Raw genomic sequence first — 25997 nt, forward strand, 5'->3', positions numbered from 1 at the left:
AATCAGTGCTATAAATATGCACTGTTACTGTAAAAATTACACTGGCAGGGAAGGGGTTAACTTTATTGATGATCAGTGGGTTAAATGCATCACTAGGGGCGTGATTCTAACTGTGGGGGGGGGCGTGGCTTGTGATGTAACCACAGAGACATACGATCCTACATAGCAGGATCGCATAGCCTCTGTGCTTACATCAGGGAGAATGACAGACGGCTGTGTTTACATCAGCCGTCCGTCCTTCTCCCTCTCCTGTGGAAGATTGCGAGTGGCCGGCGGACATCGGAGCCGCCGGTCACACGCGTGGGGAAGGCAGGGAACAAGCGGGGGCGGGAGCGCGTCTCTGGCGGCTCGCGCTTGCCCCCTGCAGGCTCCTGGGCGAGCGTCGTAGGTCTACGTCGCTTTGCCCAGGAGCGGCTGACTGCCGCAGTAAATAGTCGTGCGGCGGTCGGCAAGTGGTTAAGTGCCGGTTCACACATATGCAATGTCAGACATCGCATGTGATTCGCAGCGCACTGCTCTGCAAATCACATGTGATGTTTGTTCATTGCAAATTCGGCCATACAGATTGTATGTAGTAATGATAAGAACCAGTTGACTAGTGTCGATCGATGCTTCTAACCATGCTAAGTGATGACAAGTTATCAATAATCAAACATAACTCTAATTTTGCATACAATCCTTAATGTGTCAATCAATACCCCTCTATGAGAGGATGATTTGTACTAAAATTCCTTTATTTTGAGTATGCATCACTTTTGCCAGCTCTGTTCTCTGGATTTTATATTCTTTATGAACATTTTGCCATAAATTAACCCTTGTTGCCTATGCATAGAAAAAGTGAACAAGACATCATTTTTGGAAAATATCTTTCTATTGTATCCTAACAGCGCTCCACTGTTTTTGGCTTCAGTTGCCATCCTTGCTTCCAGGCCTGTGGGTATTCCACACCCCTCAAATATACTACTAGCAACCAGGAATTCTGGAGCATGAACTAATTCGGGTCGGTGTAATTTGGAGACAGGTGTTTTTATCTGTTGTACGTAAACCTCAATGTACTACCGATACAGAGAATGTAAGTGTTACTTTAAAGGTATATACCTCTGGATATTAATACTACATGTTATGGTGGATACTAATTATTGCAATTTCTATCTATAGAGAGTATGTGCAACTAAGTATTATACCCCTGAGGAAGAAGCAATCCAAAGCTTTGAAACGCGTTGGGTTTTACCATATCCTCACTCTTTTATTGTTGTGTTACAATCCATGGTTTGCGTTTTTCCATTTATCATCTTGGATATTTCATGTTGTTATGCACGACTTTTTTTCTCAGAGGACAGGTGCAGGAACTCCCCCCTTCTGACTCCTCCCTTGTCTCCGACCCCTACTCACCTTGGAGCACCGTGCCTTCTTTCCACCTCCCAGTACCGCCCCTTTTAGAGACTACAGAACCAAGTAAAATTTTGTGGTGCTATGAAATTTTTATGGAACTTGTTATTGATAACTAGAAAGGCAGTAAAATAGATCCCCTACAGCCAGCAATGATGGACCCCCAGCAACAACAGACCTCACCAGCAACAATAGCCCCCCCCCCCCCCAGAATAAATAGGCACCCCTCTCCCTGCCAACAGAAGATCTTCCTCACAACAATAAACCCTCCCCAAGCAACAATGGGCCCCCTGCAACAAAATACCACTCCAGAAACAATAGACCCTCAGCAGCAACAACAGATCCCCCAGCAGCCAACATCAACAGACCCTCCAGCAGTTAGCATCAATAGATCTCTCCCTTAACAGTCGATCCCCCCTAGCAAAAATAGACCCCCATGCAAAGATAGATTCCCTCCACAATAGATCCCTCAGCAGCCAGCATTAATAGACCCTCCAGCACACCTCAGCAACTCTTGTCATTACATACATTCAGTTTTGGAGGTGCCGGAACTGCGTTCCCCCACGTTCCCACTGAAAAAAAGCCCTGTGGTTATGTACTATGCACATTTATGTGCTTTTATCTTTGTATTAATAAAATATAACCCTTTTATATAATTTTGCTATCCATTTTACTAAGTGCCTTAAAAGTCCCAAACCCATAGGGGATTCCTCTTCCATTTCTGTACTAAAATTCCAAAACATAAATATTTAAATAAATATTTGAAGTGCAATGTGCAACTAAAGTGCTCAAAACATATTATTGTTATTGTTTAAATAAGTCTATTACTGTAAGGAAATTTCTATAGCAAGATATATTTCTTTATTCCAAACACTCTTCCCAAAATGGTGCTGTGAAATGACCAATGAACAGAATGCCTACTTACCATAGGTAAGTATAAATCTCGCCTTATTCCCAATAAGGGGACCTCCTCGACCATCAGTTAGGCAAACTCCATCCAAAGGTAAGTATATACTCAATAAGGGGGCCTCCTCGACAATCAGTTAGACACACTCCATCCAAGAATCACCAGGATTACAGGGAGTGAAAGAGGGAGACTTTCATGGTGAAGTATGTATGACTCAAGTCACGGGATAACGTAGTACGTCACTTCCGCCGTTTGAAGCGCAGGTGGAACGCAAATGGCGTCCCTGTTTCCTGGTTTGAGCTTGTATCTCTGCAAACAATACTGTAAGTTTTTACTACTATTTTATTTAATAAATGCTACATACTTCACCATGGAAGTTTCCCTCTTTCACTCCCTGTAAACCTGGTGATGTGCCTAACTGATGGGCGAGGAGGTCCCCTTATTGAGTATATACTTACCTTTGGATGGAGTTTGCCTAACTGATTGTTGAGGAGGCACCCTTATTGAGTATATATTTACCTTTGGATGGAGTTTGCCTAACTGATGGGCGAGGAGGTCCCCTTATTTAGTATATACTTATCTTTGGATGGAGTTTGCCTAACTGATGGTCGAGGAGGTCCCCTTATTGAGTATATACTTACCTTTGGATGGAGTGTGCCTAACTGATGGGCGAAGAGGTCCCCTTATTGAGTATATACTTACCTTTGGATGGAGTTTGCCTAACTGATGGGCGAGGAGGTCCCCTTATTTAGTATATACTTATCTTTGGATGGAGTTTGCCTAACTGATGGTCGAGGAGGTCCCCTTATTGAGTATATACTTACCTTTGGATGGAGTGTGCCTAACTGATGGGCGAAGAGGTCCCCTTATTGAGTATATACTTACCTTTGGATGGAGTTTGCCTAACTGATGGGCGAGGAGGTCCCCTTATTTAGTATATACTTATCTTTGGATGGAGTTTGCCTAACTGATGGTCGAGGAGGTCCCCTTATTGAGTATATACTTACCTTTGGATGGAGTGTGCCTAACTGATGGGCAAAGAGGTCCCCTTATTGAGTATATACTTACCTTTGGATGGAGTTTGCCTAACTGATGGTCAAGGAGGTCCCCTTATTGAGTATATACTTACCTTTGGATGGAGTTTGCCTAACTGATGGTCGAGGAGGTCCCCTTATTGAGTATATACTTACCTTTGGATGGAGTGTGCCTAACTGATGGGCGAGGAGGTCCCCTTATTGAGTATATACTTATCTTTGGATGGAGTTTGCCTAACTGATGGTCGAGGAGGTCCCCTTATTGAGTATATACTTACCTTTGGATGGAGTGTGCCTAACTGATGGGCGAGGAGGTCCCCTTATTTAGTATATACTTATCTTTGGATTCAGTTTGCCTAACTGATGGGCGAGGAGGTCCCCTTATTGAGTATATACTTACCTTTGGATGGAGTTTGCCTAACTGATTGTTGAGGAGGCACCCTTATTGAGTATATATTTACCTTTGGATGGAGTGTGCCTAACTGATGGTCAAGGAGGTCCCCTTATTGAGTATATACTTACCTTTGGATGGAGTTTGCCTAACTGATGGGCGAAGAGGTCCCCTTATTGAGTATATACTTACCTTTGGATGGAGTTTGCCTAACTGATGGTTGAGGAGGTCCCCTTATTGAGTATATACTTACCTTTGGATGGAGTGTGCCTAACTGATGGGCGAGGAGGTCCCCTTATTGAGTATATACTTACCTTTGGATGGAGTGTGCCTAACTGATGGGCGAGGAGGTCCCCTTATTGAGTATATACTTACCTTTGGATGGAGTTTGCCTAACTGATGGTCGAGGAGGTCCCCTTATTGAGTATATACTTACCTTTGGATGGAGTTTGCCTAACTGATGGTTGAGGAGGTCCCCTTATTGAGTATTTACTTACCTTTGGATGGAGTTTGCCTAACTGATGGGCGAGGAGGTCCCCTTATTGAGTATATACTTACCTTTGGATGGAGTTTGCCTAACTGATGGTTGAGGAGGTCCCCTTATTGAGTATTTACTTACCTTTGGATGGAGTTTGCCTAACTGATGGGCGAGGAGGTCCCCTTATTGAGTATATACTTATCTTTGGATTCAGTTTGCCTAACTGATGGTTGAGGAGGCCCCCTTATTGGGAATAAGGTGAGATTTATACTTACCTTTGGTAAGTAGGCATTCTGTTCATTGGTGGTGGAAACAAAGGTTTTCACAGCACAATTTTGGGAAGAGTGTTTGCAATAAAGAAAAAAGAACACTGTGGCACGCATAATCACGCTGGAGATCAAGAACTTTTGCTTGCTATAGATATTTCCTTACAGCAATAGACTTATTTATGCAATAATATGTTTTGAGCACTTTAATTGCACATTGCAGTTCAAATATTTATTTAAATATTTATGTTTTAGAATTTTAGTACAAATCATCCACTCAGAGGGGTATTGATTTACACATTATGGATTGTATGCAAAATTAGAGTTATGTTTGATTATTTATAACTTGTCATCACGGCGCGGTAAAAGCATCGATCAACACTAGTCGACTGGTTCTTACCATTACTACATCAACCAGACCTTGTGGTCTTATAACCAGCAGCTTTACACATTTGGTTCACAATCATTACATGCTGTGTATATATATATATATACAGTATATATATATATATATATATATATATATATATATATATATATATATATACTGTATATATATATATATATATATATATATATATATATATTTACAGATTGCACGGGTGGTAGATATAATTTATAAATTTATATTCCATGTTTGATTAATACAGATTGTATGGCTGAATTCACATCTCATTCGGACCAAAGTCGCACAGGACCCTTTTATTGGTCCGCACCAGAATCGGATCACATGGGTGTTCAACAACTATGCGATCCGATTTCCACACTGCAATATGCAAACTAATCTGGGGGTGTCGTTAACCTTGTATTGACACCCCCAGCGATTTGCATATGGCAGTGTGAACTGCCTTCGAGTCAGGTGCGATGCGGGAACCCGCAGTGGATTCGCAGGTTTCCCGCATCCCATAAGCGTTAACCCGGGACTTATACCTCCGAAATAATAAAATAATAAAAATAAAGCTCACCTGTCATAGGTGTTATGAGCTCCTCTGCTGAAGGGATCGATGTTGGGTCACTTTGCTCCCCTAAAAAAAAAAAATAAAAGAAGTTACAAATATCAGATCTGTACAAATCTGTACAAATATCAGCTCTGTAATCATTAACACATCATTAAATGTGATTTTTAAATACTTGAATCTGATCTGGTATTAGCCACTTGCAGTCCCTGTACAGCAGGGATGGAGAGTGAGAGGAAGAAGCAGAATCAGTTCATCAGCTGACAAGAAGCATAGAGATAAGAGGAGAGAGCAGACTGACACAGAGATGAGCTCATCTTTGTGCTGCTTCTTTTTTCACTGTCCAGTGACAAGCTGGGGTTGGTCCAGGATGACCTGGGCTCAAGGGAAGTGGACTGGTCATCAAACTGAGGACATCATAGCAAGCCTTGTTTTTTTTTTTTTTCAGGAAAAATTGGGCTTTTGTTTAGTGGTAAATGGGAATAGATATATTCTGGTTTTTTTTTTATTATTATTAATATTATTATCAAGGAAAACTGGCACAAAATAGTAAAAAAAACTATTTTTTTAAAAAATGTAACTGTATATCTCTTGCTATTACCATAACCTAATACTAAAGAACAACCCAAAATACATTCTCCTGCTCCTGACAATCACAGCAATACCACATATGTGTATGTTATTTGTTGTTTGTACCCATAGTAGCGGCCAAAAAAACAATAGTGCCCATTTTATTTTTTTTTTATCCTACCTAAAACACACTGTACCTAACTGACACTGTAAGGCCCTGTTCACATAGCAGAGACGCTACTTCCCGGGGCGCCCTCCGAGGTTGCGGCGCGCTGCTCTCCCCGCGACCTCGGAGCGGCCGGCACGGACTTCATAACATTGAAGTCTATGACGGTCGCTCCGGGTCGCCCCAAAGAAGCTCCGGACCCTTTTTCTAAGTCGGAGCGACTTGTGTCGCTCCTATTAGAACGGGTCCGCAGCTTCCCTATGGAAGGCGACCTACGGCGACTTGTGAGGCGACCAGGTCGCCTCACAGGTCGCCCCAGTGTGAACGGGGACTTAACCACTTAAGCCCCGGAAGATTTTACCCCCTTCCTGACCAGGGGGTATTTTGCGATTCGGCACTGCGTGACTTTAACGGACAATTGCGCGGTCGTGCGACGCTGTACCTAAACGAATTTGACGTCCTTTTTTTCCCACAAACAGAGCTTTCTTTTGGCGGTATTTGATCACCTGTGCGATTTTTTGATCACGCGCTATAAACAAAAAATAGCGTCAATTTTGCAAAAATAACAATATTTTTCACATTTTTTTATATGAAATTCCCCCCCAAAAAAAAAGTAAAAATCAAAATTTTTTAAAATTTTCAGCCAATTTGTTTTATGCTACATATGTTTGGTAAAAAAAATCGCAAAAAGCGTATTTTGATTGGTTTGCGCAAAAGTTATCGCGTTTACTAACAAAGGGAAAGATTTTTGTCATTTTTGTTGTTTTTTTTTTTTAACGCGTAATGGCGGCGATCTGCGATTTTTTTTGCGGTACTGCGACATTGCGGCGGACAGATCGGACCCTTGACTGACATTTGTGACACTTTTGGGGTTACCAGTGACATTACTACAGTAATCAGTGCTATACATATGCACTGTTACTGTAAAAATACACTGGTTGTGAAGGGGTTAACTTTATTTGGAAGGGAGGGGCTGTGTGTATCCCTAGGGGCGTGCTTTCTACTGTGATTGGCTGTGGCTTGAGCTGTAAGGACACTGATCAACGGATCTACATACTAGATCCGTTTTATCAGTGTCTTTACAGCGAGGAGAATGACAGGTCACTTGTTTACACAAGCTGCCTGACATTCTCCCTCTCCCCCGCCGATCGCCGAGTGACCGGCGGACATCGGGTCCGCTGGTCACACGTGCGGGGGGGTCCGTGACCACGCGGGAGCGGGAGCATGCCTCCGGGGGCGCGCGCTCGCTCCCTAGACCCTCACAAGCTAGTGACGTAGCCCTACGTCACTTTGCCTGTGAGGGGCTGACTGCCGACGTAGATCGGCGTTAGGCAGTCGGCAAGTGGTTAAAATAAAAAAAAAAAATTTTTTTTTATTCTACCTAAAATACATTGACCATGACCTTTAACTCTAACCCTTATCTAGATCAAACCCTGATCTAACCTTTTTATCTTTTTTTTTTTTTTTATACACACTTCTTTCGTTTACATTTTTCTCCCATTGCAAGGAGAAAAAAATACAATGTATTACATTGTAAACATACAAGATACATTATATATTATATAAGGTATCCTTTTGTTTTTTTTTTTTTAATCTTTAAACACATTAATCCTGACCTTTAGCCCCGGTTCACATTTGTGCGATTGCGGAGATTGCATGTAATTCGGAGCGCACTGCTCCTAAATTACATGCGATCTCATGTGCGGTGCGAATTTCAGCCATGCACTTTGTATGGCTAAATTTGCACCGCATGCGCACTAAACTTGCACATGAGGCTTTTTTTTTATTTGCAGCAGAATCGGATCGCATGGTGGTTCACACTAGTGCAATTCGATTCTGTGCGAACTTGCAGATCGCACTGTGATATGTGATCGCAACTGGGGGTGTCGTTAACTTTTAATTGACAACCCCTGCGTATCGCATATGGCAGTGTGAACTGCCAGAGGTGTGGCAGCGTGATCCCGCATCGCACAAATGTGAACCGGCACTTAACTCTAATCCTTACCTAGATCAAACCCCGATCTAAGTGAATATTTTATCTTTTTTTTTTTTATTAATTATTTTTCATTTTTTTATACACACTTCTTTAGTTTATATTTTTCTCCCATCGCAAAAAATAGGAAAAAAAATATACAATGTAATTATATAATGTATCGTGGATGTATACAATGTATACAATGTATACAATGTATTATATAATGTATCCTTTATGTATGCAATGTATTTTACAATGTATCCTGTATGTATACAATATATTATATAATGTATCCTGTATGTATACAATGTATCTTTTATGCATGGAATGTATTATAAAATGTATCCTGTACAGTATGTATACAATGCATCGGGTATGAATGCAATGTATTATATAATGTATCCTGTATGTATACGATGAATCGTGTATGTATGCAGTGTATTATATAACATAACCTATATGTATACAATATATTGTATTATATAATGTAACCTGTATGTATACAATATATCTTCTATGTGTTCAACATATTGAATTATATAATGTATCCTGTATGTATGCAATGCATCTTTTATGTATGCAATGTATTATATAATGTATCCTGTATGCAAGTCCCCATTCACACTAGCGCGACTTGTCAGAAGACTTGGTCGCCTGACAAGTCGCGGTGGGTCGCTCGCCATTGATTAGCACAGGACCCGTTCTAATAGGAGTGACACAAGTCGCTCCGACTTAGAAAAAGGGTCCTGTACTACTTTAGGGCGACTTGCATTGACTTAGTTACATAGTTACATAGTTAGTGAGGTTGAAAAAAGACAGTCCATCCAGTTCAACCTATGATGTGTGTGTGTGTTTGCTTTTAACCGTACATTGTATACCCCTGTATGTTGTGGTCTCTAAGGTGTCCATTTTTTGAAACTATCGATGCTCCCTGCTGATACGACTGCTTGTGGAAGAGAATTCCACATCCTTACCGCTCTTACAGTGAAGAACCCCTTACGCACTTTAAGGTTAAACCGCCTTTCCTCTAGTTTTAGTGAATGACCACGTGTCTTATTGTATTCCCTTACTCTGAATAGTTTGTTCCTTATGCTGGGGTCACCAGTACAGTATTTGTACATTGATATCATATCCCCCCTCAATCGTCTCTTCTCCAGAGAGAATAAGTTCAGTGCTTGTAGCCTATCCTCATAGCTGATGTTCTCCATTCCCCTAATTATTTTTGTTGCCCTTCTCTGGACTCTTTCCAGTTCCAGCACATCCTTCCTGAGGACCGGTGCCCAGAACTGGACAGCATAGTCCAGATGTGGCCGGACCAGAGTCTTGTAGAGTGGGAGAATAATCTCTTTATTTCTGGAGTGAATCCCCTTTTTTATACATCCCAGTATTCTGTTGGCTTTACTTGCAGCGGCTTGGCATTGCATGCCACTGCCAAGCCTGTTGTCTACCAGTACCCCCAGGTCCTTTTCCATCCTAGACTCACCCAGAGGTTCCCCCCCTAGTGAGTAGCTTGCTTTCTGGTTTTTGGCCCCCAAGTGCATTACTTTACATTTATCAACATTAAACCTCATCTGCCATGTAGTTGCCCACCCCATTATTTTGTTCAGATCCGCTTGTAAGGTTTCTACATCCTGCATAGAAGATATTGGCAAGCCTAATTTAGTATCATCTGCAAATACTGAGATTGTACTAGATATCCCCTCCTCTAGATCATTTATGAATAAATTAAACAGGATTGGTCCCAGGACAGAACCCTGGGGGACCCCGCTTTCCGCACCCGCCCAATCCGAGTACTCCCCATTAATCATCACCCTCTGGACTCTCCCCTGGAGCCAGTTCTCTATACAGGTACTCACCTTATGGTCCATACCTACCTTCCTTAGTTTGTACAGTAAGTGTTTGTGGGGAACGGTGTCAAAGGCCTTTGCAAAGTCCAGATACACCACATCCACAGGCTTATCTTTATCTAAGTGGCAGCTCACTTCATCATAGAAGGTTAATAGATTGGTTTGGCAAGAACGATTTTTCATAAATCCATGCTGATTACTACTAATTATAATGTTTTCATTACTAAAGTCTTGTATATAGTCCCTTAACATCCCCTCCAAAATCTTGCAGACTACAGATGTTAGGCTGACCGGCCTATAGTTCCCCGGGATATATCTCGGCCCCTTTTTAAATATTGGTACCACGTTGGCTTTTTTCCAATCAGCTGGCACCATACCCGTCTGTAAACTATCCTTAAAGATCAAATGATATGAAGTCAGTGCAAGTCGCGCAGAGGTCACAGGTCGCCCCATCAAGTCGCGTCGCCCCTGTCTGAACGGGGTCTTAACCACAGGGTTAGCTGTGGATCCAAAACTTTATATAGTGCTTAGCAAAATGATGCTAACACGGGCCACTGGAGGTCCGAGGACTAAGGCAAAATGGCACATTATGCTGCTGTGGAATTGGAGCTTTAGTAAAATGGCACCCAATCAGGCTATATATAAGTTGGCACGGTGCAATTGCAGGTATATATCCCCCTGAGGAAGCCATGCGACTCTGTGGCGTAACGCGTAGGGGAGGAGCCAATCTATTGTCACGCTGAGGCACACATTGTGACCACCACTGGTCATGGCTACTTTGTAATTTGGAACTGTGGGCAAGCCTGTTCGATGCTGCCAGCATGAACGAGCCCTGGTGCCCTCTAGTATGTCATGCCTTTCATAAGCCATAATTAGAAAACTTTTTTTTTTTTTTTAAACTCACACAACTCCAGGTGTCCTGCTGGGTACTGAACCCAGAATTCCAGACCTGCAAAGCCCCAGTGAATAGGCCATGCTGGGATCATGTGGTCTTCCTACAGCAGGAGGTCCAGGAGTATCCTCTGCTTCTTCTAGAGATCCTCTAGCTGACGTCACCCCCCAGGATTGGGAATGGTGAAGAAAGGATACAGTTATTTCTGCTTTGCGTTCCGAGAGACTAAAATAATTGCCTCTCATTTCCACAGACACGGCTATTCCCTGCTGAGGGGACTTGTCTCTGACAGCAGATAATGATCTGAGCTGGCAATCTATACATTTAATAGCCAGCTTTCTACACTCATAGAACATTCATGGTGGGACGTGGGAGGAGACGCAGCCCGCTGCTTCTACATGTTACATAAATTGTGTTAAAAATCTAATGAGTATGCAGTAATTCCGTGTGTGAAAGCGTAATACATATCATTGCTGGAGGAGAAACCATTATATACATTTTATTGATGTAATAAAACCAAACCACAGCCTTTAAAGTAAGCTCTAGACTACTAGATGCGCTGCTAGACTACTAGATGCTTTAACATCAGCAGCTGTTAAAGCTCAACTCCAGTCTAATTTCTTTACTCTTTAAAGGGATCCCCAGCAGGTGTTAAAAATGAAAAAGCAACTTGAGCTGCTTCTCCCTGGTTCTGTTCCCTGTAGTACCTCTACTTCACCACAAGATGTCCCCAGTCTTCCTGTACCCAGTGCCATTTGACTTGGAAGACTGAGGACATATTGTGAATGCAGGGCATTAAGTCCTTGCACCCTAAGGAAGCATAGTATATAGCTTGAGAGACCTCCAATGGGTGAGGTAGAGAGCAGCTGTTAAGGCTCGACTCCAGTCTAATTTCTTTTCTCTTTAAAGGGATCCCCAGCAGGTGTTAAATATGAAAAAGCAGCTTGAGCTGCTTCTCCATGGTTCTGTTCCCTGTAGTACCCCTACTTCACCACAAGATTACCCCAGTCTTCCTGTACCCAGTGCCATTTGACTTGGAAGACTGAGGACATATTGTGAGTGCAGGGCATTAAGGCCTTGCACCCTAAGGAAGTGTCACTATGGTGCCCTCAACTTGGAGTGCAATGAGGCAGAAAGCAGTGCTGAGGGCCACCCTCTGCATTCCTTGAGGGCTGCCCAGCTCAAAGAAGTGATGAAGAGGACCTTGTAGCATCATGCGACCTACCTGAAGACATCTTGAAAAGGTAAGAATAAAAACAGAAAGCATAGACTATAGCTTGAGAGATCTCCAGTGGGTGAGGGAAAGAGTATTGGGGGATGGTGGGGGGGAGGGGGGGGTAAAATCCCTATGCAGGCAGGATACTGTTTTTCAACAACAAGTAGACATGACATGTTAAAGCTGAAATCTGGGCTAAGTAAATATTCTATTCAATTGTATAAATCCAATTCCTTCTGGTGCTATTCCCCGTAGTTCCCCTACTCCACCACAAGATGTCCCCAGTCTTCCTGTACCCAGTGCCATTTGACCTGGAAGACTGAAGACATATTGTGAGTGCAGGGCATTAAGGCCTTGCACCCTAAGGAAGTGTCACTATGGTGCCCTCTACTTGGAGTGCAATGAGGCAGAGAGCAGTGCTGAGGGCCACCCTCTGCATTCATTGAGGCCTGCCCATCTCAAATAAGAGATGAAGAGGACCTTGCAGCATCACGTGACTTACCTGAAGACATCTGGAAAAGATAAGAATATAAACACAAAGCATAGAATATAGCTTGGGAGACCTCCAGTGGGTAAGGGAGAGAGCGTTTAATGAGAGGGGGGAGGCTTTAAAATCCCTGTGCAGGCAGGAGACTGTTTTACAACAAAAAGTAGCCATGGCATGTTAATACTGAAATCTGGTCTAAGTAAATATTCTATTAAAATATAAATACAGTTCTCTCTGCTGCTGTTCCCCGTAGTTCCCTTGCTCCACCACAAGATGTCCCCAGTCTTCCTCTACCCAGTGTCAATCAACCTGGAAGACTAAGGACATACTGTGAGTTCAGGGCATCAAGAACCTGCCCGTAAGAAGGTGTCACTATGGTGCCCTGAACTTGGAGTGCTGCCCTCTGCATTCATTGAGAGTTGCCCAGCTCAGAGAAGAGTTAAACAGGATCTTGCAACATTATGTGACTGACCCGAAGACATCTGGAAAAGGTAAGAACGAAAACACAAAACATAGAAAACTGGAATAGAAAACAGCTCCCAATAGCGGGAGGGGGAGAGCAATGGGGAGGAGGGGGTTTTAAAATCCCTGTGCAGGAGACTGTTTTACTACAAGTAGCCATGACCAGTGGCGGGCGGTGCTCCATCAAGCGGGGGGGGGGGTGGCGCAGATGGACCTGCCCCCCCATCATATCACTCAAGCCTGCACCACCACATCTCTCCACCCCGCCCGCCCGCCCACCAGCCAGTCAGTCAGTTTACTTACCTTGTTCCTCCGGAATGACAGGTGGCAGCGGCAGCTTCCCCATCAGGTTCCTTCATGTCCCTTCTCGGCGGCCATCTCATCCCCCCTTCTTGGCCAATAGCATGCCTTCTCCTTTTGGCCAATTGGGAAACAGGTCTCAGGACCCGCTTCCTGATTGGCCGGGAGGAGAATCAGGGTGGTAATAACGAATATTCATTCGCGATTGTCACACAACTGGGTGGGCTCAGGGTGTAGTTCTCTGCGCCGCGAGCCTACCCTTTTTTGAAGTCTATTAGAGACTCTGGCTCTAATCAGGTGCTTCAAAAAAAAAAAAAAAACCCATTGGAATCCATGTGTCCATCGCCCTGGATGAAGATTAGGGGGCCGGATGCATAGATAGGGTGGGGGAGGGGCGGCGGTGCCCCAGCGCCCCTGCACCCCCAATGGACGGGCCGCCACTGGCCATGACATTTTAAAGCTAAAACTGGGCTAAGCAAATATTCCAGACACGGCTGCTCTTTCTCCTTGTGCAGGGTGACTGTTCTTGTCTCTGGCCCTCCTGTCGTTTTCTGTATATAAAGAAGTATTAACTACTTGCCGACCACCCCACATACATATACTGCGGGGGCGGCGGCTCTTCTGCTTGAAATTACATACCTGCCCGTCATTCTGTGCTTCCAGGTCTGCGGCGCACATGCGCACCGCCAGCGATCAATCCACGGGAGCCAATCCATGGGAGCCAATCAGCGGGTCCAGTGTACCTGATGTCTGCCGGGACCCACAGATCATTCACGAGAGAACGGCGGTCTGCCAATGTAAACATGGCAGATCGCTGTTCTGCTAGTAGGGGAGACAGAAATCTTGTGTTTCTGCTAAGCAGGAACACAGATCTCTGTCCTCTCACAGCCAAAACACCCTTCACACAGTTAGAAAGCACTCCCTAAGAGCACATTTAACCCTTTGATCACCCCTGATGTTTAAACCCTTCCCAGCCAGTGTCATTAGTACAGTGACAGTACATATTTTTAGCACTGATCACTGTATCGGTGACACTGGTCCTCACAAAGTGTCATTTAATGTCGGATTTGTCTACTAAAAATGTCGCAGTCCCCCTAAACATCATTGATCACCGCCATTACCTGTATAAAAGACACCTGTCCACAAAAGCAATCATTCAATTAAATTCCAATCACTCCACCATGGCCAAGGCCAAAGAGCTGTCCAAGAATGTCAGGGACAAGATTGTAGACCTACACAAGGATGGAATGGGCTACAAGACCATAAACAATGTAGGCTATGTGGGACTTTAGGTGAGACACCAGCAGGTAATGCCCAGCGTCTCCATCCCTGTATCATTGTATGTATAATGCATTGTATGCATTACCTGCTGGTGTCTCACCTAAAGTCCCACATAGCCTACATTGTTTATGTAACCAGGGATGGAGGCGCCTTGCCTACTGGCTGGTGCCTCATATAAAGTCCCACCGTGCGATTTTTGTGCGTTTTTGGTGGATGCGGTCTGATTTGACCTCAGTTTATTCGTATACAGGGATGGAGACCAATAGCATGACCTGTTTGTCTCATGTAAAGTCCCAAATATTTTAAGAAATTAGGGATGGAGGCACTTTGCTTTACAGGCCAATGCCTCATATAAAATCCAAATCTGTGTTTTATACTGCATCCGCCAAGGGGATGGAGGTGTAATGCTTCTCAGCTGGTCCTTTCCAGTTTGTACCATCGCTATAACTTGGCTATTTGAGTTTTGATGCAATAGACCAGTCATGGATGGGGGTGGGTTGGGGTAGGTTTGGGCTGTCTCCCTCCCACCTGTTCCCCATGCATCCATTAGCAGCCATGTGCTTCCATTGTGGAGACACTCAAATTAGAAAGTGTTAGGACTGCAGGTAATAAAGGGTGCCGTGTAGTGGCCATGCAGCTTACACATGCGTTTGCAAATGCGTGTCAACTAAACCCCTGTTCTTAATTTATATCATGAGACAGGTCTACTTGGTTGGTGGCAGACTGGAGGGTGAGTACATCAGACTGGGGGCTGGCTGGCTTCCATGCACCTCTTTTAATCCTTCAACAAGACCATTGCCAAGAAGCTTGGTGAGAAGGTGACAACAGTTGGTGCGATTATTCGCGAATGGAACAAACACAAAATAACTGTCAATCTCCCTTGGTCAGTCTGGGGCTCCTTGCAAGATTTCACCTCGTATGGTTTCAGTGATCATCAGAACGGTGAGGATTTGGCCAAGAAATTTACATGGGAGGATCTTGTCAATGACCTCAAGGCAGCTGGGACCATAGTCTCTAAGAAAAAAATTAGTAACACACTACGCTGTGAAGGACTGAAATCCTGCAGTGCCCGCAAGGCCCTTCTGCTCAATAAAGTACATGTACAGGCCCGTCTGAAGTTTGCTCATGAACATCTGAATGATTCAGAGAAGAACTGGGTAAGAGTGTTGTGGTCAGATAGGACCAAATTCAAGCTCTTTGGCATCAACTCAACTCGCCATGTTTGTAGGAGGAGGAATGTTGCCTTTGACCCACAAGAACACCATCCGCACCGTCAAACATGGAGGGGGAAAAATTATGATTTGGGGGTGTTTTTCTGCTAAGGGGACAGGACAACTTCACCGCATCAAAGGGACGATGGACAGAGCCATTTACAGTCAAATCTTGGGTGGAGCCTCCTTTCCTCAGCCAGGGCATTGAAAATGGGTCATAGATGGGTATTCCAGCAAGACAATGACCAAAAAACACACGGCCAAGGCAAGAAAGAAGCACATTCAGGTCCAGGAGTAGCCTAGCCAGTCTCCAGACCTTAATCCCATAGAAAATATGTGGAGGGAGTTGAAAGTTCGAGTTACCAAATGTCAGCCTCAAAACCTTAATGACTGCAAATCTGCAAAGAGGAGTCTGCAAAGAGGAGTGGGACAAAATCCCTCTTGAGATGTGTGCAAACCTGGTGGCCAACTACAAGAAACGTCTTACCTCTGTGCTTGCCAACAAGGGTTTTGCCACCAAGTACCAAGTCATGTTTTGCAAAGGGGTCAAATACTTTTTTCACTCATTTAAATGCAAATCAATTTATAACTTTTTTGAAATGCGTTTTTCTGGATATTTTTGTTGTTATTCTGTCTCTCACTGTTAAAATAAACCCACCATTAAAATTCTGATCATTCTTTGTCAGTGGGCAAATGTACAAAATCTTCAGGGGTTCAAATACTTTTTTCCCTCACTGTAACTTTTGCGCAAACCAATCAAGACGCCTATTGGTTTTTTTTTTTTTTTTTTTACCAAAAACGTGTAGCAGAATACATATTGGCCTAAACTGATGAAGAAATTCGATTTTTTACGTTTTTTTTTATTGGATATGTTTTATAGCAGAAAGTAAAAAATATTGTTTTTTTTTTTTTCAAAATTGTCGCTTTTTTTGTTTATAGCGCAAATAATAGAAACCGCAGAGGTGATCAAATACCTAGAAAAGAAAGCACTATTGGTGGGAAAAAAAGGACATAAAATGTATTTGGGTATAGAGTTGCACGACCGCGCAATTGTCAGGTAAATAACGCAGTGCCGTATTGCAAAAAAATGGCCTGGTTAGGAAGGGGGTAAATCTTCGGAGGTCAAGTGGTTAATGATTACAGAGCTGCATTCATTTGTGTTTTATATGTGGCTGGAGTTCACCTTTAGACCCCCATAGCTGGCAGGAGACTGGAATGGAAAGATCATTTTGCAATCACATTAAGACACTAACATGGCATAGGCTTTGTCTTTTTTAATGGAAGTAGAATCTCCCTTTAAGGCATACCTTCCTGTGCTGGAATGTGCATGACGTCCATGCTTCTGTTCTGTAGTGCTGAAAGGTACAAGGATATATTACATTAAACTACATTACTCATCACTTCATATCAAAGAGTTAATACATAATCATTCACAGGTAAATATGTACAGCAATGGTTTTCAATTTATAAGTACCTCAGTTTTTATCCCTGACATTACCAAAGGGTTGCATAAAATGTTCAATATATGTAATGTTTGAGAGGAGATGATGGTCAGAGACCAGGGACATGCTGGAGGAGATGATGGTCCTAGACTGGATACATACTAGAGGAAATTATTATCAGAGACTGGGAACTTCATAGAGGAAATGATGGTCAAAGACTAGGGACATATTAGAGAATATGATGCTCAGAGACTGAGGACAAACTAGAGATGATGATGCCCAGAGACTGAAAACATACTAGAAATAATGATGCTCAGAGACTGGAGACATACTAGAAATGATGATGCTCAGAGACTGGAGACAAACTAGAGGAAATAATGGTCAGAGACTGGGGACATACTAGAGGAAATAATGGTCAGACATTGGAGACATACTGGAGGAAATGATTATCAGAGACTGGGAACTTAATAGAGGAAATTTTGGTCAAAGACTGAGGACATATTAGAGGATATTAGAGACATTGGAGAGGAAACGAGGGTCCGAGATTGGAGACATACTAGAGGAAATGAGGGTCAGAGACTGGGGACATACTAGAGGAAGTGATTTTCAGAGATTGGCGACATACTAGAGGAAGTGATTGTCAGACTGGGGACACACTAGACAAGATGATGGTCAGAGACTGGGGACATACTAAAGAAAATGGTGGTTAGAGACTGGAGATATGCTAGAGGAAGTGATTGTCAGACTGAAGACATACTAGAGGAGATGATGATTAAAGACTGGGGACATACTAGAGAAAACCATGGTCAATCTGGGGACATACTAGAGGAAATGATGGTCAAACTGGGGACATACTAGAGGAAATAATGGTAAAACTGGGGATATCCTAGAGAATATGATGGTCAGAGACTGGAGACATACTAGAGATGATGATGCTCAGAGACTGGGGACATAATAGAGGAAATGAGGGTCAGAGATTTGAGACATGCTAGAGGAAATAATGGTCAGAGATTGGAGACATACTAGAGGAAATGAGGGTCAAGGACTGGGGACATACTAGAGGAAGTGATAGTCAGAGAATGGAGACACAGTAGAGGAAGTTATTGTCAGACTGGAGACATAGTAGATGACATGATGTTTAGAATCTGGGGACATACTAGAGAAAAGGGTGATCAGAGACTAGAGATTTTCCAGAGGAAGTGATAGTTAGACTGGAGACATAATAGAAGAGATGATGATGAGAGATTGGGGACATACTAGAGGATATGATGGTCAGAGGCTGGGGACATACTAGAGGAAATGATGGTCAGAGGCTGGGGACATACTAGAGGAAGTGATAGTCAGAGATTGGAGACATACTAGAAGAAGTGATAGTCAGACTGGGGACATACTAGATGAGATGATAGTCAGAGACTGGGGACATACTAGAGAAAATGGTTGTCAGAGACTGGAGATTTACTAGAGGAAATAATAATCAGACTGGAGACATACTAGAGGAAATGATGATCAGAGATTGGGGACATACTAGAGGATATGATGGACAGAGACTAGAGACATACTAGAGTGATGATGATTAAAGAGTGGAGATATAGTAAAGGAGATAATGCTCAGACACTGGAGAAATACTAGAGGAAATGATGGTCAGACTGGGGACATACTAGAGAAAATGTTGATCAGACTGGGGATATACTTGAGGAAATAATTGTCAGAGACTGGGGACATACTAGAGGAAATAATGGACAGACATTGGAGACATACTGGAGGAAATGATTATCAGAGACTGGGAACCTAATAGAGGAAATGTTGGTCAAAGACTGAGTACATATTAGAAGATATTAGAGAGATTGGAGACATACTATGGGAAATAATGGTCGGAAATGTCGAGACATACTAGAGGAAATGAGGGTCAAATCCCGGGGACATACTAGAGGAAGTGATTTTCAGAGATTGGAGACATACTAGAGGAAGTGATTGTCAGACTGGGGACACACTAGATGAGATGATGGTCAGAGATTGGGTACATACTAAAGGATATGATGGTCAGAGACTAGAGTCATACTAGAGCAATGACGATTAAAGACTGGGGACATACTAGAGAAAATGATGGTCACACTGGGGACATACTAGAGGAAAAGATGGTCAAACTGGGGACATACTAGAGGAAATGATGGTCAAACTGGGGATATACTAGAGAATATGATGGTCAGAGACTGGAGACATACTAGAGATGATGATGCTGGAGACATACTAGAGGAAATGAGGGTCAAGGACTGGGGATATACTAGAGGAAGTGATAGTCAGAGAATGGAGACATAGTAGAGGAAGTGATTGTCAGACTGGGGACACACTAGTTGAGATGATGGTCAGAGATTGGGGACATACTAGAGAAAATGGTGGTCAGAGACTGGAGATATGCTAGAGGAAATGATCGTCAGACTGGAGACATACTAGAGGAGATGATGATCAGAGATTGGGTACATACTAAAGGATATGATGGTCAGAGACTAGAGACATACTAGAGCGATGACGATTAAAGACTGGGGACATACTAGAGAAAATGATGTTCAGACTGGGGGCATACTAGAGGAAATGATGGTCAAACTGGGGACATACTAGAGGAAATGATGGTCAAACTGGGGACATACTAGAGGAAGTGATAGTCAGAGATTGGAGACATACTAGAAGAAGTGATAGTCAGACTGGGGACATACTAGATGAGATGATGGTCAGAGACTGGGGACATACTAGAGAAAATGGTTGTCAGAGACTGGAGATTTACTAGAGGAAATGATAATCAGACTGGAGACATACTAGAGGAGATGATGATCAGAGATTGGGGACATACTAGAGGATATGATGGACAGAGACTAGAAACATACTAGATCGATGAAGATTAAAGACTGGAGACATAGTAAAGGAAATAATGCTCAGACACTGGAGACATACTAGAGGAAATTATGGTCAGACTGGGGACATACTAGAGAAAATGATGATCAGACTGGGGACATACTAGAGGAAATGATGGTCAAACTGGGAACATACTAGAGAATATGATGGTCAGAGACTGCGGACATAGTAGAGGATATGATGATTAGAGACTGGATACATACTAGAGGAAATGACAGTCAGACCGGGGACATACATGAGGAAAAGATGGTCAGCAATTGAAGACATGGTACAAGAAAAGAGGGTCAGAGACTGGAAACATAAAAATGGAAATGATGGTCAGAGAGTTAGGACACACTACAGGTTTTGTTGGAGACTGGATCCATGCTACAGAACACAATGAGAGACTGGGGGCTTACTTGAGGCTAGTAGAGATTCTGTTATTACCCTTTTACAAAACAATGCTTCAATTACATACTGCTTGGGTCCAAGGGCCACATAACAAGTACCAAAGGACAGAAAGTTAGGATGTAAAGGTTTCAGGAACTATCAGAACTAAAAATGTGTAAAAAAAAATAAATAATAGACAATTATTGGTCCCCTGTCCAGCCATCCAATGGAAAAGGTATGTAAAAAGTCTGGAGTTGATTCTAAGTGTGGTATTTGCATTTGGAATCTATTGCTGTGAACCTACATCATGCGTTTAAAGGAGCGGTCGATGCATGTAAAACGGGCCATTGTAAGGCTTCAAAAATGAAACAAATTCATCAGAGAAATAGCAGCAACATTAGAAGTGGCCAAATCAACAGTTTGGTACATTCTGTGGAAAGAAGAATGCACTGGGGAGCTCAGCAACATAAAAAGTCCTGGACGTCCACGGAAGACAACAGTGGGGGATAATCCCAGGATCCTCTCTATGGTAAAGAAATACCCATTCACAACATCCAGACAAGTGAAGGACACTCTCCAGGAGGTAAGCGTCTTTTTGTCAAAGTCTACAATCAGGAGAAGACTTCATGAGAGCAAATATAGAGGGTTCACCACAAGGTGCAAACCATTCATAAGCCTTAAGAATAGAAAAGCCAGATTAGACTTTGCCAAAAAAACATCTAAAAAAGCCAGACCAGTTCTGTAAAAGCAGTCTTTGGACGGATGAAACTAAGATTAATCTTTACCAGAATGACGGGAAGAAAAAAGTGTGGAACAGCTCATGATCCAAAGCACACAACGATATCTGTAAAACATGGTGGAGGCAGTGTGATGACATGGACATGCATGGCTTCCAGTGGCACTGGGACATTGGTGCCTATTGATGATGTGACAAAAGACAGAAGAAGCCGGATGAATTCTGCAATGTTTAGAGATATACTGTCAGCCCAGATTCAGCCAAATGCAGCAAAGTTGATTGGATGGCGCTTCACAGTACAGATGGACAATGATCCAAAACACTGCAAAAGCAACCCAGGAGCTTTTGAAGGAAAATAAGTGAATATTCTGCAATGGCCGAGTCAATCATCAGATCTCAAACCAATTGAGAATACATTTCACTTTCTGAAGGCAAAACTAAAGGCAGAAAGACCCACAAAGAACAACTGAAGACAGCTGTAGTTAGAGCCTGGCAAAGCATCAGAAAGGAGGAAACCCAATCTTTGATAATGTCCAGGGGTTCCAGGCTTCAGGCAGTCATTGCCAGTAAAGGATTTTAAACAAAATATTAAAAATGAACATTTTATTTATGATTATAGTCATTTGTCCAATTAGATTTGAGCCCCTGAAAATGGGGGGACTGTCTATTAAAATGGTTAATACAGTAGCTCCTAAAATGTGTACTTGATATTTATGTTCAATCCCTTGAATTAAAACTGAAAGTCTGCACTTCAAATACATTTTCGTTGTTTCGTTTTAATTCTATTCTGGTGGCATACAGAGCCAAAAGTATGAAAATTGTGACTTAAAATTATTTTTTAAACATGTATGCAAATAATAAAAAAATGGCTCTGGCAAAGGGTTAAATAATACATAGTGGAGTAGAGATGTACACAATAAAAAAACGTGTTTCTTTTAATTTTGAATTAATTTATTAAGTAAATAATTTTGTTTCTTCATACTCGTTATGTTAAAACAATTCCTTTTTTAGAGTTTGTTTCGTATATTCGGATTCATTGTTCCAAATCGATCCATCATTTTTGGAATTTATTTCAGATTCATTTGTTATGTAGTTTGAAGAAATAGCTGGTTGTTAAGTACCAGGTGGCCGCCGCGTCCCTAACAACTATGACTCATATGCTTTCAGCGCTGACAGCAGAATGTAAGCAAATCAAAAGAGCTGGCATTAGAGAATTAGAAAAAAAAAACAATCCATACCAGGCCCTGTGGGTCTGGTATAGATTTTAAAGGGAATTTCAGGCAAGAAAAAACAGTTTGGGGTCCCCCCAAAATCCATACCAGACCCTTATCTGAGCATGCAGCCTGGCAGGCCAGGAAAGTGGGGCAGGGAAGGGTGAGCGAGCGTTTTTTTTTTTACATTTTCTAATGCCCGCTCTTCTTTTGTTTACATTCTACTGTCAGTGGTGAATCCCGCTGACAGCAGATGAGTAATAAGTAAGGACGCAGCGACCACCTGCTCCTTAACAAGAACCAGCTATTCACAAATCAATTTAGAGCATTAATTACTTTAAAAGATTCAAACATCCAAATTAAACTAATGATTTTCGCTATTTTATTATAATTTATTTTGGATTCGTTGAGATTCGGATACACCTGAATCTCTGAATAATAAAAATTTTTGTCTGAATTTTGATTCGTAATGAAACGAACCGCACATGTCTATAGTGAAGTCCTTTTTGAGGGATCTAAAATTGCAGAAGATGTTATTAAGATGTTATTAACCAGTTATGGATCGCCCACTATGTATTTACGTTGGTAGAGAGGGGAGGGGGATTCATGATCTGCAATGTATTTACGTTGGTATACGTTGGGACGTTAAATACCGGAGTTATGGCAGCAGAAAGCTGGCATAACCCCAATATTTTTTTTAAGCGGCGGGCGGTCCGCTTTAACACAAGGGTGGTCCCAGTGGCAGAATAATGATTTTATACTTATGTAATTTATTAGATATGAATTGTATTTTTAATAGGCACTAGTCCCTTATAATATTTAATTATTTTCCTATGGTTGCTTCAGCAATTAATCAGAACAGGTTTAATTCATTTTGGGCGCATTTATATACTGGTTACAAATTAATACTTTAACCACTTCTGGACCACCCGCTGCAGTTATACGTCGGTACTTTGATGTTAAGTACCAGGGTTATGGCAGCAGAAAGCTGCCATAATCCCGGTATTTTTTTTAAAAGGGTGGGCGGTCCGCTTTAACATAAGGGTGGTCCTGGCGGCAGATTCGCTGCGGGATCACCTTTATGAGCGACGGGAGAGGTCCCCCCCCCCTTGCTTCTTCCCGGTCGTTTTCCTCGCTTACCGGAGCTGTCGATAGCGGGGAAAGCGGCCCAGTCTGCTCTCCTCTCAGGTAGGAAGTTGAGTGAGGGCAAACTGGCCCCCACTCGACTCTATGATGGTCTTGGAGGACCGGAGCGACGTCATACGTCGCTTCCTAGCAGTGGCTTTAAAGAGCCCATTTTTTTCATCATTTTTAGTGTAAATGGGAGGTCTGAGGCCTTTTTGACCCCAGATCTCACATTAAAGAGGTCCTGTCATGCTTATTTCTGTTACAAGGGATGTTTACATTCCTTGTAATAGGAATAAAAGTGAGCAAAACATTTTTTTTTAAAAGGACAGTGTAAAAATTAAAAATAAAAGATAAAATAAATAGGAAAAAAATGATTAAAGCGCCCTGTCCCGCCCACATATGTAAACGGTGTTCAAACCACACATCTGAGGTATCGCCGCAATCGTTAGAACGAGAGCAATCATTTGAGCCCTAGACCTCCTCTGTAACTCTAAACTGGTAACCTGTAGAAATTTGTAAATTGTCGCCTGTGGGGATTTTTAAGTACCAATGTTTGTCATCATTCCACAAACGTGCACAAATTTTGAAGCATGACATGGTATGGGTATCTATTTACTCGGCGTAACATTATCTTTCACATTATAGGAAAAAAATTGGACTAACCTTACTGTTTTCTTATTTTTTAACCACTTTAGCCCCAGCCCTATTTCGGACACTTTTTGTTCACAAGTTAAAACCAGTATTTTTTCCTAGAAAACTACTTAGAACCCCCAAACATTATATATATTTTTTTAGCAAAGACTCTGGAGAATAAAATGTCGGTCATTGCAAAATTTTTTGTCACGCGGTATTTGCGCAGCGGTCTTTAAAACGCCATTTTTTTGGAAAAAATTTGAAAAATCACATTTCACTGCATTTAAAAAATACTAAACAGTAAAGTTAGCCCATTTTTTTTGTATATTGTGAAAGATGATGTCACGCCGAGTAAATAGATACCAAACATGTTACGGTTTAAAATTGCGCCCCCCCGTGGGATGGCGACAAACTACGGTCAATAGAGATCTCAATCTGCGACGCTTTAAATTTATTTAACGGTTACCAGTTTAGAGTTAGAGTGTAGCTCTTTTTTTTTAATTATTGCCCACGCTCTGGCGATCGCGGTGATACCTCACATGTGTGGTTTGAACAGCGATTTCATTTGCGGCTCGACTTGCGTATACGTTTTTTTTTGTGCGCGAGCTAACGGTGACGGGGACGGCTAAATTTTTTTTTTTTTTTTTTTCCTATTTATTTTTTCTTTTTTTTTAAACTTTATTACAGGTTTTTAAAAAAAAAAAAATCTGATCACTTTTATTGCTGTCACAAGCAATGTAAACATCCCTGGTGACAGCAATATGTCGTGACAGGTACACTTTATGGAGGGATCGAGGGTCTAAAAGACCCTAGACCCCTCCACTACACTTCCCTGTATGCAAAACGCCGAAAACGGCATTTTTGCATACAGCCGTTTTTCAAATCTGCCGCCTTTTGCAGCACAGTAACCCGGAAGTGACGTCATGGACGCCGCCTCCGGGTTACGTCATCGGAGACCCGATCGATGCCGTTTCTGGCATTCATCGGGACTCCATCCAGCCGGCGGACGTGCCGGCTGGGTGCTCGGGGCTCCCGGTGGGACGGTAGCCCCGAGCAAAGCCGCGGAAGGCGGCGGGAGGGGGGGGACGTCCCCTCCCGCCCCCCCGGGTAACGATCGAGCGGCTCCCGAGCCGCATCGATCATTACCGACGGAAAGCCGACCGTCGGCTTCAAACAACGGTACCGGGATGATGCCTCTAGCTAGAGGCATCATCCCGGTATAACCACTCAAAGTCAGCCGACGTAGAGGTTACGTGACTGGTAGTAAAGTGGTTAATTCAAAACTTCGACTAATAAAAGTCAATGTAAGGTGCTCCGAAAGTCGCCCCCAAGTAGTGCAGGAACCTTTTTCTTAAGGCCCGTACACAAGTGCAGATTGTCGGCCGAAAAGCTTCGGCCGACGAACGATCGGCCGATTTTCGGCTTGTTAGTATGATGCTTCCGACAGCCGACAGCGCACTTTCGGCCGAAAAGAATCTGTTGTGCAAGCATTAAAATTTTTGTATGCCGACACCAGAACGGCCGATTGTTCGCAAGTCAATACAGAATTCGGCCGACAGACAGCAGATTTGCAAGACTGGGCATGCTCAGAAAAGAAAAAACACAGGGAAAGTTAACCATCACATGACATCACTTCTGCAGTCGGCTGTAGTCGGCGGACAAAATTCTTGTGCAGTCTTTTGCACTTTTCAACAGACACGACAGCCCGGGGACAAAAGACGGCCGATCGTTCGGCCGACGATC

General features: G+C 42.7%; 1 protein-coding gene across 1 annotated transcript in view; it reads right to left on the minus strand.

Annotated features, from left to right (window-relative positions):
- Window positions 1–25997, minus strand: part of OC90 (otoconin 90) — a 164260-nt gene that overhangs the window by 66888 nt on the left and 71375 nt on the right. Inside the window, exons 9-10 of the mRNA XM_082258098.1 lie at window positions 17136–17183; window positions 5431–5490 (exon numbers count right to left, since the gene is read on the minus strand). Of these exons, the coding sequence (XP_082114224.1) occupies window positions 5431–5490; window positions 17136–17183 (108 nt within the window). The remainder of the gene's footprint in view (window positions 1–5430; window positions 5491–17135; window positions 17184–25997) is intronic.

Source organism: Pelophylax lessonae, assembly GCF_965119305.1.
Source record: "Pelophylax lessonae genome assembly, chromosome: 5".
Classification (NCBI taxonomy): Eukaryota; Metazoa; Chordata; class Amphibia; order Anura; family Ranidae; genus Pelophylax; species Pelophylax lessonae.